The following is a 14,967-nucleotide window of genomic DNA, read 5'->3' on the forward strand; positions in this document are numbered from 1 at the left end:
TGTTAATACTCTCATGTTCCCTGTTCCGTTTTCTAGACATATGTGGCCTTATGCCTACATTTGTTCCATGATAAATGATGTTACACATGTTGTTTATAACTAACTGTCTCACTGATGATGTCACATGTATCAGCATGGCACTAGTATGTCAACATGACTCCTATCGCTTTACAGCCACCGTTTACTCACCATGTTTCTGTTCCACGGTTGTTACAGACTCTCACAAGTCCTCGTTATTGAGCATACACTTATCCATCATTAACATTCTCTAAAGCAAGGCGTTTTTTATGGCTGGAATTGTATACATGCCTGGCTTACTATTTCAGGATAAATTCTCAGCAGTTGCTGGGTCATAAAATTCTATTGTGGTGGTTTTTTTAAGTTACTGTTGACTCCATTCCAGCCCTTGGCAACCCCATGTGTTAGAAGCTGTGAACTGCTCCATGGGATTTTCTCTGCTGTGCTCCGTATGGAAGTAGATCACCAGGCCTTTCTTCTGCGGCACCACTGGATGGGTTTGAACCACAGGCTTTGATAGTTCAGGGCAAACCATTTATGCTGCGAAGGACCTTAACATTGCCTACATTTTGTCAAATTGCTCAACAGAAAGTTACACTACTGTGGACTCCTAATAAGTGGCCTATGAGCTCCTATATTAGCTGTTTCTCTAAACTTACATACTGAGATAGAGCCATCTGGGGAGTGTTTTAATTTGCATTTCTCTAATATAAGCTCTTGATATATTTCCCGACACTTTTCTTTAAGTTTCCTGTTTGCATTTTCATTTAATTTTCTATGATATCTATGATTACCTTATTGATTTTTACATGTTTTTCCCAGCCATCAAGTCGATTCTATTTATGGTAAAGAAAGCTAGGTGTATCATTTTTGGTCCTAACAAATTCAGCATTTGTTTGCAATCATTTGGATGAAATCATGGATAGCATAGCATTTAGATTTATGTGTGATACTACATTGGGAGGGATAATGAATGTTATATTCCAAAGAGTAATGATAGCCACTATTTATTAAACCTCTGCGATATGCCAGAAAATATACTAGGCTTATTCATCCATTAACTAATCCTCACACCACATCTGCAGAAGAGATATTCTTATCACTTAAAATGAGACTCAGAGAGGCTACATACCTTGTCCAAGTTCACACAGTTTATGGGTGGCAGGGTCAGGATTCGAACACAGGCGGTTTGATCCTGAAGACCATGTTGAATCTCCCCTGCCGTGGAGGAATGTATATTGACAACGTTGATGAAACATATATATGAAAGGCTTGTCTTTTTGAAGTGGTTATAGAAGATAAGTTGTAATTACTCTAGTTGGTTTCATTACATTGTTAACACTGACGATGTGCTAGAACCACAACAGCAGGGCCTCCTAAATAATGAAGTATGTGATTCTTGCTAAAAGAAGAAGACAGTTCATAAGTCTGCTTTTAGGAAGGCAAGCCAGGTGTCTGTGATTTGGGCTATAGATCTAAAGATAACTAGGACTGCTTGAAGCTGAGAGTGAACTTTTTATTATGATTTCAAGCCGTATTAGCAGAGAGAGATTAAAGTAAAAGTAATGTTCTATACCAGTAAGATACTGAATTACTGACCTGCATTGTTATTTTAAGAATAGAAATGAGAGGAAGGTTGGGTGGGGGGGTGGGGTGGGGAATAGAAATGAGACTATCAGGTTTGCATTTTTGAAGAAGCATATAACAATAAGGTTTGGGGTTTTTTAACAATAATGTTTTACAAAGATAAAAAAGCATACGTACACAATTTTATGAACCTTTGCCATTAAAAAATCCACCTACACATTACCTAATAACATGTAGATTGGGGATATATTGTAGTATCAATTTTTTAAAATGCCGTTTTCTCTTCAGCCACTAAAATTCTTTGGGGTATGTTGTGTATTAGTGTACATATGAGAAGTATGCAGTTATTAATAGTATATTCTATTGTAGATGATTGACTGACACATTTCTTTTTCCCTCTAGGTAAAGAGGATGAATATCCCAAGAGACCTTTGGGGCAACTTCCACCTGAAACTCGGTTTGCTGTTGTTAATCACCTGAGCAATGGACAAAGAAGTGTTAACAAGTCAAGTCCTCCGACAGTCAGCAGAAGAGAAAGTGCCACATCTCCTCACAAAAGACCTGAGCATTCGCCTCACCATCAAAGCAGCAACGGTACGCCAGAAAGAGTAAGGCAGCCAAGGCAGAAATCCACGGATGAGGATAGTAAAAAGCTTAAGGAGGAGGTTGCTTTGCAAGGGAAACCTCCAGCCGTTCCCCAGGACAATTCCAAGCATAGTAACGCAACTGCTAACCAAAACAGCAACGCCACCTCAAATATCAGAAAGGAGTTTGTGCCTAGATGGAATAAACCCTCAGATAGCTCGGCTGTTGAAAAAACCGCCAAATATGCCTTTGAAGGTAAAGGTAGGTCAGCAAACCCCACCCTTACAATGACCATCCCAAATTCTGCTGAGAATCGACTCTCAAATGCACGGCAGAAGCTGCAGGTGCTGGATGCTGACGAAGGGAAGCGTGGTTCCAATGCGTCCCAGTATGACAATGTTCCCGGAGCGGAGCACGAAAACGGGACTTCTGTGGAAGAGGCACTGGAAAGGGCGAACTCTCAGAATCCGAGGAGTCTTCTTTATTCCAACAGCAGTCCAAGAAAGCACACGGAGCCACATTCTAGCCCGTCAAGAGTACCAAACCATTTTACTTTTAAAGTACAGCCTCCAGGTTACCTAAGACACCTGTCCCCATTAGATGGAGAAGATCCTGGAACAGTGCACCCACCATCCTACAGTAATCCCCCTGTTTACCATGGAAATTCTCCAAAACACATCCCCATTGCTAACCGTGGCACCGAGGCACCACCGGCCAGCTATGGGATGCAAGCGAATCCATCCCGGAGGCCCTATGGCTCTACCCCCTTAGTAGATTCTTCTCCGGAGAAACCTCACAGCCGCCCTGCTCCCTTTGTACTGCCATCTAATCGAATAGAAGTTCTTCCTGTTGATATTGGTGCTGGGGGGTTCTCAGGGTCACCAAAGAATGGCAAATTCATCATTCCTCCAGTGGATTATTTGCCAGAGAATAGGAAATGGTCAGAAGTTAGTTACACCTGCAGGTCTGAGATGCGTGAGCAACCGTGGGCTCGAGATGGAAAGCGCAGCCACTTTACCAATTTACCAAAATACGCCGCCTTTCCACGTGTAACCTTTCAGGACCATGGCCTCCCGCCAGTTTCAGTGGACAGTCCAGTGCGGTATAGAACTTCGCCAGCGGTGGACGATGCCGGCTCATCACGGTATCAGTATTCAGGGCCCTCACCTCCGGCCTACCACTACAGGAATCGGGATGGACTCGCTATTCAAGAATCAGTATTGCTGTGAGAATGTATCTCTAGTAGCTAAAGATACTAGACTAGACACCATACGGAACCTACATTGCTATGTTTATAATTGCCAAAGCAGTATTTTATACAGTTGAAAACAACTCCCACAATTCTAATGTTCTGTTAGTAATAAGAGTATATGGAAATACTGTCATCTCTTGTACACGCTGCTTAAGGTGAGCGTTTTGAATGTCATCATCGCTGACCCTGTTGAATTGAAACATAGCAATAGCATTTAGGGGTGCACGCACAGTAATGCTTCATTGCCCAGTGTCATTGATGGCTTTCTCCCAAACCTGACCATTTTGACTCTCTTGGCCTACTCTGAGTACAAAACACTGAAAACCGGTCTGTGTAGAACAGATATTTCACAGATAGTGTATGTGTCTTTTCATAGATATTGTAAGCATCTATGCACACACATTGGAACAGAGAACTAAGGAAATGTTCAAGAGACAACTCCTTTTCCTCTAGCTCCATAGAATAATCTGCCTAGCTGGTGTTTGAGTCACCTTAGATGCCGCCACCCCACGTAGCCCCCGCCTCCCAATATTTTTAACCCAGGCCCTAACAGCTGACTAGAGAGATGCCCCTGGCTTTATTAATTCCACCTCTCACAGAATGCACGTCATTCTCCTTCAAGTGCTGCCATCTTTCAGTCTGAAAATTAAAGGCATTGGGAGGAAAGGCTAACCCCTTTAATGGTGCTAAAAATTCGGGGCAGTTACAGTCAGGTCACGGCCAAAGGTGTGCTCTCGTTGGGTCCACTGAATGTTTTCTTGCCCTTTGTTCTGACCTGCCTCTTCCTGGCCGAATGCAGAGAAAATGCTGCCTGCCATACGGCACTCTGGGCAGAAGCCAGCAGGAGAAGCTGCAAGTTACCGATCATCACGCATGCACACGGGGCAGCAGAATTCACTCCTTTGAACTTCATTTGAAAGCAGGATTAACAATCTGGTTTCTTCTTACTTAGCCATGCAGGGCCTCACCACAGAGGCCCCAGGCATCACTCACACCATTTTCTTCTGGCACTCTTTAAAGCGTGTAAGGCAGTGGACGTTTCGGCACTGACTGGACCGTTAAATTGCCGTGGTGCAGCATGGTAAAACACCACCCTACCTGATTTTTAAGAAGAAACCAAGATACCAGATTTTAAAGGGGAAAAGATAGTGTCTTTCATACTTTCTGGAAACCTTTTTTTCTTTTTCTTCATTTAAGAAAAGAAAAGGGCAGGTTCCTGGTATAACATTTTGAATGTCTTTTTAAAACATCCCATCACACTACAGTCACCCGAATACTCACAGGCCTCAGGGCACCTCCAGAAAGTGTGGCCATGCAGTCCCTGGGGGCCTCTGTCCAGCCTCTCGCACGGTAGAGCAGGAGGCCGACCACTGATGGCGCTTGTTGCAAGTGGGAGCTTTAAACTTTCAAGGTACAAAAGTTTGTCTCTTAAAATGGGAGTAGCATTTGTTTAGCTAGTGAATGTGACAATATTTTTTATGTATATAATGAGTCTAATGTAATTTTAATCAACTTGGTAATGATGTGATTAAATGGCAAAAACAAAAGCAGTGCATTTGCAGCCGAGTACTACGCTGAAGCTCAAACGCCGCATCCTTCATGGCACTGGGGTCTTGAGTTAGACTGTGGGAAAGCATAGAAATAAATGTATCTGCAATGGTAGCTGAGGATAGTACTCCCAATTCTTTTAAGCCTTGCTTCTGTGATTTGTAGGAAACCAAGCTGAACAATGTAGTTGATGATAGCAGCCTCTGAGCTGCTCCAGTGTATGTATGTATATATATATATATATATATACACACACACACACACTCTCATACATATCTATATGTATACATATATCAATAGTCCTAAATACTGTAGATTTATATAGAGATATATACACACACATGCACACTATTTTCTTATGTCATCTGTGACATTTTTTATCTGTATACCTTTTTGATGTAATTGTTTTTAACATGCTAAAAGTAATAACTATATTTCTTTTTTGTGTCCTTTCTGTGTTTTTTTGTTTGTTTGTTTATGTTTTTCTTGTGACAAGACCACTGCATCTCTTTTAACTGAGCAGCTCTTGCCCAGTGTTCATCATTATTTCATAGTACATCAGATGCTATGTTACGCGCTTGACTGATTTCCGGTAACACTGTATTTCAAATGGCCTCCCATGCCATTATTGATAGCAATACCGTCATGTTGTAGCTTTCTCCATTATACAATGTACTTCTCTATTTTTTTAAGTCGGAAATTTAAACTTGAAATTATTTTGCCACTCCACTGCACAATTTTACTCTTTCAGATATATCTTTTAATAATTAGTAGATTTAAGAATATTAGTAAAGTGAGTCAGTACACTTATGACACATTTGGAAGGGTTTTTTATGCTAGGAAGACTGATTTTGTGCTTGCAGTGTCATGTTGTAAATAGTTTGCCATTATCAATTATTCTCTTCATGGACGTTTGACTTAACAAGCACTTTGTGGAGTTCTTATTTATTTCCTTAAATTCCGCTTGATAGTTAGGCTCAGGGTCCTGAAGGGTATTTAAAAGTTGACTCTTTCAGGTGCTTAGTATTTTTTACAGGATTTTATCTCTTTTAACAAGCAGCTTTTAAAATTGGTGAATAGATATAAAATCAGATATCAGAGTATACATGGTAGAATATTTCCTGAAAGAATGAAGAGAGAAAGAGACTCACCGAATAGGGCATTTCTGTAGAAGACTAGCTATTTATAGGATGTGTTTAAATTTTCTTTTTATGATTTAACTGCTTAATGCTAAATTTTATGTGATACTCAGTATAACTGTAAAATTGACTTTCAAAGTGTAATCATTCCAGATTTCTCTCAGGGGTCCAGTAACAATGCAAACACAAAAACAGTGTCTAGTCAATACTTGTCTGAGAGCTTGAGTTTTGTGGTTAGAGAAAAACTTAAATATGCAAATATGGATTTAGTTACAGAGGACCTGTAACTTGGTCATCTGGAAATATTATCCTTAATTATGTTTTGAGAGTAATCACATTTTCATCTTAGTTTATATTTGATTATATTTCTAAAAATGATTATACTTGGGAGTAGGTTGATAAAGCCTTTATCTAACATGAGTAATAATGCTTCTTGATTTAGGAGGCTCTGTGTAAGGCAGACTTTGCATTTAAGATGAACCGAAGTAGGAGAATAGGAGAAGGGAATCCATTTCACATTTATTTATGAATTTTCATTTCAAAAGTATTTTTTCAGTTTTCTTTAAGTATGAACATAACTGCCACCATTTTATATATGAGAAAGCTGAGAATCAGCTTAGGAATTGACTTAGATTGCCTAAGACGGGATCTCCATCCTTGGTGGTCATTAGGATTACATGGATGAGAATTTGAAAGTATAAAAATTTGGCTAGGGTCTCATGCAGACCACTTGAATTAGGATCTCTGGCATAGAACATAGATATCAGAGAATTCTATTATTTTCTCCCTTAAAGTTATAGTTCAATTAGGCTCTGCAAAAAAAGGTAGGGAGGGGAGGGGTGGTGGCAGTGGATTAACTCTCTTCCTCTCACTCTGGGCTGTCTCCATAATTCCTAGCAGATCCGAATTTAGGATCCCCGAAGATCAGGGAAAGCTCTACCTGAAATAGGAACACTACTCGCCATTTCTGTAAGTGTTGCTGAACTGTTCGCCAATAGCATGGGCAGTGCAGATTGCTTCAAATGGAGCTGGCAGGACCTGGTCCTTGACCTCATCTGCTGTTGACAGTAGCCCGTTAATTGGCAGAGCCATATTAAGAGTTCCACTGTTCCTAGACAACCTCTGTCTGTTATTTACCGCTGAGAGTAACATGCCTTTTAAAAGGTGTAAGTTGTTTGGAAGTCTAAGGGAGTTCTCAGTATGTGAGGTGCTGAGAAAATGTTGAGTAGTCTGGCCATTGACTTCAGTCAGCATTTTTTTTTTGGCATCTACAATGTGCTAGGTGTACAAAGGACTGCACTGGAGTCCCACTTCAAAGTGGGACATTTGTATCTTGGGCACATGGTGAGCCCATCACTCGAGGTCTGGGAAGACTTCAGGGGAATTGATGCCTCAGCTGGGCCTGAAAAGCCATTTATGCCCAAATCCCAGGCAGTAGACAGTGCACAAAGAGGAAGGGAGGGGTATTTCTACAGCAGAATGGCACGATGTGGGTAGAGGGGTGAGAGACTGGCAAGGAGGCCAGATCAGGGAGTGCTTTGTCCGTCCTGGAGTTTGATCCTGCAGGTATATATAGCAAATGCTTGGCCTTTCAGAGCTGTGGAAGCTGAATGTGAGGGCTCAAACCAGGAGGTCGGTAGAGAAGGCGTTCTTTACTAAAGGTAATGTCGAGCAGAACTCGGCCAAGGAAGACGTTTGGAAGAAGTGGACCAAGTACAATGGCAAGACTTGATCACTGGTTGTATGTCCTCATAAGAAGAAGAAAAATGGTGCTCCGCACTATGTGTCTGATACTTAATCTATGTGCCAGGCATTTAACCATGTTAATCATTTCCTTCTCACATTAACTCTCCCAAATGCATATTATAATCCCCGGTTGACAGATAAGAACAGGAGGGCACAGAGAGTTCATGTAACTTGTCCCAAGTGCCACAGCCAGTCAGTCAGTAAAATAGGAGTTGAATGCAGGCAGTCTAAAATCTAGAGCCTCAGCATTGTTATGCCCCTTCCCCCAAACACCTTTATGGATGGATAATTGACCTGCTACAAAATTCATCTGTTTGAAGTGTTCGATGGCTTTTTTCAGAAAAGTTTCGAGTTCTCCAAGAAGCACAACTCCCACACTGTTAGAGTACACCATCCCCTCAGAAAGCTCTGATACCATCATGCCGGTTTCTGCCCCCAGCCTGAGGCAACCACTGAATGGCTCTGTAGATGCTCCTGTTCTGGGCATTTCATCGAAATGGAACCACACAGAATGTGATCTTTCAGATCTGATGACTTACTGAGCGTAATGTTTTCAGGTTCATCCATGTTCTAGCATGAATCAGGCATTTCTCTTGCTGAAGAGTATTCCATTGTATGGTTCTCTCACATTTTGATCAATGGAAAATGTGTGGGGTGTTTCCACTCTTTACTATAAATAATGCTGCTATGAACGTTTGCATACAACTTTTTGTGTAGACACCTATTTCCATTTCCCTCAAACATATACCTAAGAGGGATATTGTATGATTGATTTATATTTAACTTTCTGACAGACTTTTCTGAACTGACAGCACCACTTGATATTTCCACCAGCAGTTTAAGAGGGCTCCAGTATCTTGACCTCCTAGCCAACGATTGTCAGCCTTTTACAAATGAGAGCCATTGTTGTGCGTGTGAAGTGCTATCTCCTTGTAGTATGCGCCATTTGTGTATCTTGGATGAAATAATCTAGTCAAGTCTTTGGCTTATTTAAAAAAACTTTTGGGGGCCACTGGTTAGTAAGAGTTCTTCATGCATTCTGAATACAAGTCCTTTATGACATATGTAATTTGTAAATGTTTTCTTGCAGCGTGTGGCTTTTTATTCCCCTTTCATTTAATCTTTTGATTTACAGAAGTTTAAAAAAATTTTATTTTAATGAAGTCCATTTTATCAGGGTTTTTGCTTTTATAGATTGTGCTTTTAGTATTGTATCTCTTTGCTCACGAAGATTAAAGAGACTATTATACCTTAGTCTAGTAGTTTATAGCTGTCACTCTTAAATTAGGTCTATAAACCATTTTGAATGTCTTTATATATGATGTGACATTAGTTCCTAAACTCATGTGGCTTTCCAGTTGAACCCAGAACCTATATTGAAAAGACTGCCCTTTTTTACAATGAATCACCTTGATACTTCTGTCAAAATACAGTTGACTCTGTGTGTGTGCTGCATGCGCGTGCACAAATTTCAGTTCTCCTTTGACCTACATTAGTCTTCATGCCAGTACCACACAATCTTGATTGTCATCACTTTCTGGTAAGTTGTAAAGTCAGTAAGTATAAGTTAATTAGTTTTGTTCTTTTAAAAATTGTTTTGGATTTTGGGGGGCTTTTGCCTTTGTATATAACGTTTTGTCTTTATTGTGTACTTTTGTTGTGAATTGAGCGAAGGCATACAGAGCAGACCAGCTTTCCATTGAACAAGTCAGACATGTTTTATGTTGTGTCATTGATTGCCATCCTCACAATGCAACGTCACGTATCCCACTTCCTAGGTTTCCTCTCGTCACAGCTCCTCCCTTCTTGGCACTTCTGAGCTTGTCCGTGGGGAAGTACTCTCCTTTTGTTCTCAAGTGGTTGACTGTTCCAAGCTGTGCATACTGAAAATTAAGCTTTGGAAGGGAGTTTATTTCCAGATATATGAAGGCTAGGGGATTCACCCTCAAATTTTATCTGCCCAATAAGTTGGGCAGATTTGTTTTGTTTTTAATAAAGTGAAGGTTAGCATAGCAGGCCATAGTTTAGCTCTCAGAAATTCATACACTTTTTTCCAACTCATCCACCGTATTCCCTCAATGTTTTCCCACTTATCTTACTTCTTCCCTGTGTTTCCAGTTTCCATTCTTCGTTCCTAGCCCTCTGAATTTTGTTGTTGGTAAATGCCGCCCTTTTGATCTTAAGAAATTGGTTATACTAACATTTGGTCATTATTATGATTTTGAGGGTTTCACCACCCCCACCCCCCGCATTTTCCTCCTCCTCTGAGACCTAATGTAGACCCCTTCAGAGCAGTAAGCAGTGGAGCTGCATTTCATGCGGTCCATTAGTCCATCAGACTCGTTATTTCCATGTGTCTTCTATCTCATGTACTCATCTTTCTTCCAGACATAGTGGCCAGCTTTTAAGACTCCGGTTGCACATCAAAGTAGTATGTAGAACCTTGTCTTTGTGCACCATGTTATGTCCCCCGGAACCATAATCCTGAACCCTAGGCCTGGCCATTCATTCCCTCAGGTGTATGTTTATGTCTAAGAAATATTCATAACTTTGCCTCCTGTGTGTTCCAACACATTCGTGGATATATTTGCATTTATAGATAGATTTTAAATCATCCTGTCAATTTCCATTTTAAAAGCTTCCTGGAATTTTGATAGGGATTATGTTGAATTTATAGACCAATTTAGGACGAACGAACATTTAAGCAATGTTGAGTCATCCACTCCATGAACATAAACTCCCTCCATTCACTTGGATCTTCTTGAATGTTTCAGCAAGGTTTGTCACTTCTGTATATGTCGTGCACTTTTCTTGGAGTTGTTCCTAAGTATTTCATTCTTCATGAGCTTCAGAGCCTGTGCACAACATCACGCTGCCCTATTTAGAGGAGGAGGAGGATCCAGATGAAAGGGTGGAGAGAGGAAATACTTGTTGATAAAAATAATGCAGGAGAAGAAACAAGTGTAGGCTTAGTGAGAAAATGACTTGTTTGGCATGTTGAATTTGAAGAGCTTAGGGAGTTGACAGCTGGTGTTGTCTGACAGGACGTTGACTGTCTCAGAGACAGACTTTGGATGCAATAGCACAGCACTGGTTAAAACCGTGACAGTAGCTGAGTTATACTAGAGTCACACCACCGGAAGAAGATGCCACGCTCGGGACGGGAGAGGTGGAGGGACACCGGCATTTAAGCAGTGCCATGGGGAACAATCCTTGATTCCACAGAAACTGCACTTGGATGCCTGATGGTTGAAGATGAAGAGAGTGGTTCTCCACCATTCCTGCAAGTGAGAATCAGTCAGGTGGGGAGCTTCCCAAGTTGTGATACCCAGACCTATCCCAGGCAAATTAGGGCAGTCTTTCAGGGTGGGCCCCATGAATTAGTGTATTTTGTAAAGCTAATAAGCACTAATATAACCCAACATTCTATAGCTTAGGTCTCATAACTTAAATCATTCCATGGTAATATAATTACGTGTGGATGTACTTTGAGAAACCAGAGCCCTCAGATTTAACCCTGTGATGAGAAACCATGGATGATTGTGTCTGTTAACAGTGAAAGTGTTTCGACCTATACAGAGCAAAAGGCGACAGCTTTCTTTTCGCCCTCATGTCTCCATTCCTCCAACTCCTTATGTCTGTTGGCCGTTGCTATCAGCAAGCTGCTGTAAAACCGTATTAGCAAATCACGTAAGAACCCAAATTTGTTCTACTGCCCTCATTTCAGGAAAAAAGAGTACTACACAGCATCCCCTGGCCATTAAAAACTTTGTACTATAGCCCATCATCCAGGATAAAATGTAGGGATCTGCTTTTGCACCTCCCCACCCCACCCCTGGCCGTTCCATTACCTCCCCAACCCCCAACCCCGGCCATATCACCCACTTTGAGAAACACTTGAAGATTTAAAATGGCATGGTAGGAAAAACACAGGCGAGTGTGAGTCTCAGCTATTCCATTAGACTTGCAGGACCATAGTCTCTCGTGTAAAATAGGTTGAAGGAGGTCTTCCCTGAGAGGATGCTTTAGGACCTAACTGATAATGGTTCCTGGAACACAGATGTTCAAGAAATGTGAAACGATCCATATCAATGGATCTAGGGCTATATTGGGCTAATAGCCATATTTAAGGGGATCTACCCAGCATCCCCCCCCCCAACTTCTTTCGGATTTGTAAAATCCTTTGGAAGAATGCCTAAAAATATTAAAACATGTAGATTAAAATGTACAGGTTATTAAGCATGTTCTACACCCTCATGAATTAGATAAATTGAAATGGGAACAATTGATGAAGATGCTTGACAAGAATGCTATTGATGCCCTGTTAACAACAGGAAAATTGCATTCCAAAACATACCTGTCCCACAGTCCATTTAAATTGGTGTTTTGATCCATACTACTACAATGATTCTGTCTTATAGGAATTTAAGTGCAAAACCCCAATTCCCTGCCACCAAGTCGATGCCGACTCAGTGACCCTACAGGACAGAGTAGAACAGCCATTGTGGGTTTCTGAGACTAACACATGGGAGTAGAAAGCCCTTCTTTCTCCCAAGGAGTGGCTGGTGGTTTTGAACTGCTAACTCTGCCGTTAGCAAGCGAATACATAACCACTACCTACGCCACCAGGGCTCTAAATGTGAAAAGATGTCCATTGCTACATTGTTTTAATAAGCACTCAAAATAGCTTATATGGGTTAAATAACCGTACAAAAGGGTGCCTTTTTCACCCTTTTAGAAATATGCAGGCAACTTTACATATACTGCTAAGGGAAAATGTCTGATTGATTGCTAAATGAAAAAAAGTACAAAAGCCTTCCTGTCACCCTTAGCAGGCCTTGGACTGCTGGCTTCACCCCAGGCCAGCCTCGAACCAGGCTCCGAATTGTGTTGAGTGTCGGGCGGCTTGAGCTGGAAGTGGCTTGAGAACCATGGACTATCAAGGAGAGTCATGAGAAGTTCTTTTTTGCACAAAGATGCTGTGAAGATTTTAGAAGTGAAGTCAGGGTGAGGAAGAGAAAAGGCCCTTAAGGGGGCAGGGGTCCCCCAGGTAGATGAGAATAGAGGACAGCATACAAATACAAAGTACACGTGGCGCATTAGCATCCTGTTCTCCCCGCGTGACTAGGCTTTAACCATGAATGAGCGCTGCTGGTGTTTTGATGGAATTCAGTGAGTCCTTGCTGGAGGGGCTCTGGAATGGCTATTTCTTTTCCCCTGAAAAGTCTTCCTTCTCTCGCTGCTCTTTCCGTCATAAGAAGATGGAGGGGTGGGAGTAGGGGGGAAGGGGGGAGTGAAGAAGGGTCAGCAACCAAGGAGCCCAGCAGGCGTAGGGACACTTGAGTGGGAGCTACACCCTGACCCAAGGGCTGTACTATTCACTATACTATTACTTTGAGGGCTAAGGTGCACTAGACCTAAGCCATGGTATTTTCAGCCACCTCATTGGCATATGAAAGTTGGACATGGAATAAGGAAGAATGAAGAAATGCATTCAAATGCATTTGAATTATGTTGCTGGTGAAGAATATTGAAAGTACCATGAGTTGCCATAAGAACAAATATGGGGGACAGCCTCCACAACCGAATGGGTCCAAGGGGCGGTTGTGTAATTGATGGGTAAATTAAGGAAACATCAGACAAGGCAGGCAAGGGCTCACCTTTTTCATGGAGACGAACCAGAGAGTGAGGCGAATGTATTCGCTCACAAGCTTATCTAATTTGGGGCATGCAAGCCACATCATACACATATGTAACAGGAAGGGGTTGTATTAGAGCAGCGGTTCTCAACCTGTGGGTTGCGACCCCTTTGGGAGTTGAATGACCCTTTCATAAGGGTCACCTAAGACCATTGGAAAACAAATATTTCACAATATATAATTACATGTTTTGTGATTAATCACTATAATTATGTTTAATTTGTAACAATGAAAATGCATCCTGCATATCTGATATTTACATTACGATTCATAACAGCAGCAAAATTATGTTATGAAGTAGCAACAAAATGGTTGGGGGTCACCACAACATGGGGAACTATTAAAGGGTCGCGGCATTAGGAAGGTTGAGAACCACTGTATTAGAGGCATACATGTAACAGGAAGGGGACTAACTAGGGGTATACACGCAAAGAAAGGTAACAAGATGGACAGGTGCTAGAGTTAAGATGACAGCCTAACCTTGACCATCCCTTAGCTGACTTGACCTTAGATGCCCCTGGGCTCTTCTCCAGGGGAACACTCTATGATCCTTATCAGAGGGCAGTGGGCCACACTTAATGTTACATGGTCTGCTTGCTTCTGATGGTAGATAACTTTCAAGAGTATTGTAAGCGACCATGTGCTTGTGAGCAACACCTTCAAATAGGCATTATTATGGGGGAGCAACTTTAGTTAGGAGAATGACTGGGATTCATCTCCAACCCAGGAATGTGAAGGTCTCCCTCCACAAGAGTCACGGCCTTCCAGACGCCTTAAAATAGGAGTGTAGAGAATTTATCCGCATACACTCTCTTCCCGTTCTCAGTTTTCCACAAGCGAACAAATCTGTCTTGGAAGAAGTACCAGCCAGTATGCTCCTTAGAGGCAAGGATGGCGAGACTTTATCTCACATACTTGGGCCATGCCACTAGGAAAGACGAGTTCCTAGAGAAAGACATCATGCTGGGTAAAGGAGAGGGCAGTTGAAAGAGGAGGCCCTCCAGAAGGTGGATGGACCCGGGCAGCCACCATGGGCTCAAGCACATAGTGAGGCTGGCGCAGGACGGAGGGATGCTTCATTCAGTTGCTCGTAGGGTCACCAGGAGTCGGGATCTGCTTTCTGGGACCTCACAACACATACGGTTGGAATTGAACGTCAAGGTGATAGCCAGTGAGTGGCAGGCAAGCAGTGGGGATAGTAAATTGTGTGAGGAGGCTGCAAGGGGTTCATGAGAAAATCCACTTATCCTTTCATCCCACGAACTTTTGAAGCCTCTTTATCTATTTAAGAGGCCAATTGATGAAAACTTAGGCTTCTAGAAAAGCAATGGAAGGGGGTTTGAACCCAGATTGGTCCCAACTTTTTAATGTCGTAGGTTGATCCCCTTGCCCC

General features: G+C 41.9%; 1 protein-coding gene across 2 annotated transcripts in view; it reads left to right on the top strand.

The window, feature by feature from the left end:
- USP6NL (USP6 N-terminal like) overlaps window positions 1-9,305 on the top strand; it is a 182,659-nt gene extending 173,354 nt beyond the window's left edge. For both annotated transcript variants that reach the window (XM_045285596.1, XM_045285595.1), the window contains one exon: window positions 2,008-9,305. In XM_045285596.1, the coding sequence (XP_045141531.1) occupies window positions 2,008-3,419 (1,412 nt within the window). In that variant the 3' untranslated portion in view covers window positions 3,420-9,305. The remainder of the gene's footprint in view (window positions 1-2,007) is intronic.
- The last annotated feature ends 5,662 nt before the right edge of the window (window positions 9,306-14,967 follow it).

The sequence above is a fragment of the Echinops telfairi genome, unplaced genomic scaffold (genome assembly GCF_000313985.2).
Source record: "Echinops telfairi isolate 266 unplaced genomic scaffold, ASM31398v2 ScPeMD7_7473;HRSCAF=8511, whole genome shotgun sequence".
Lineage (NCBI taxonomy): Eukaryota > Metazoa > Chordata > Mammalia > Afrosoricida > Tenrecidae > Echinops > Echinops telfairi.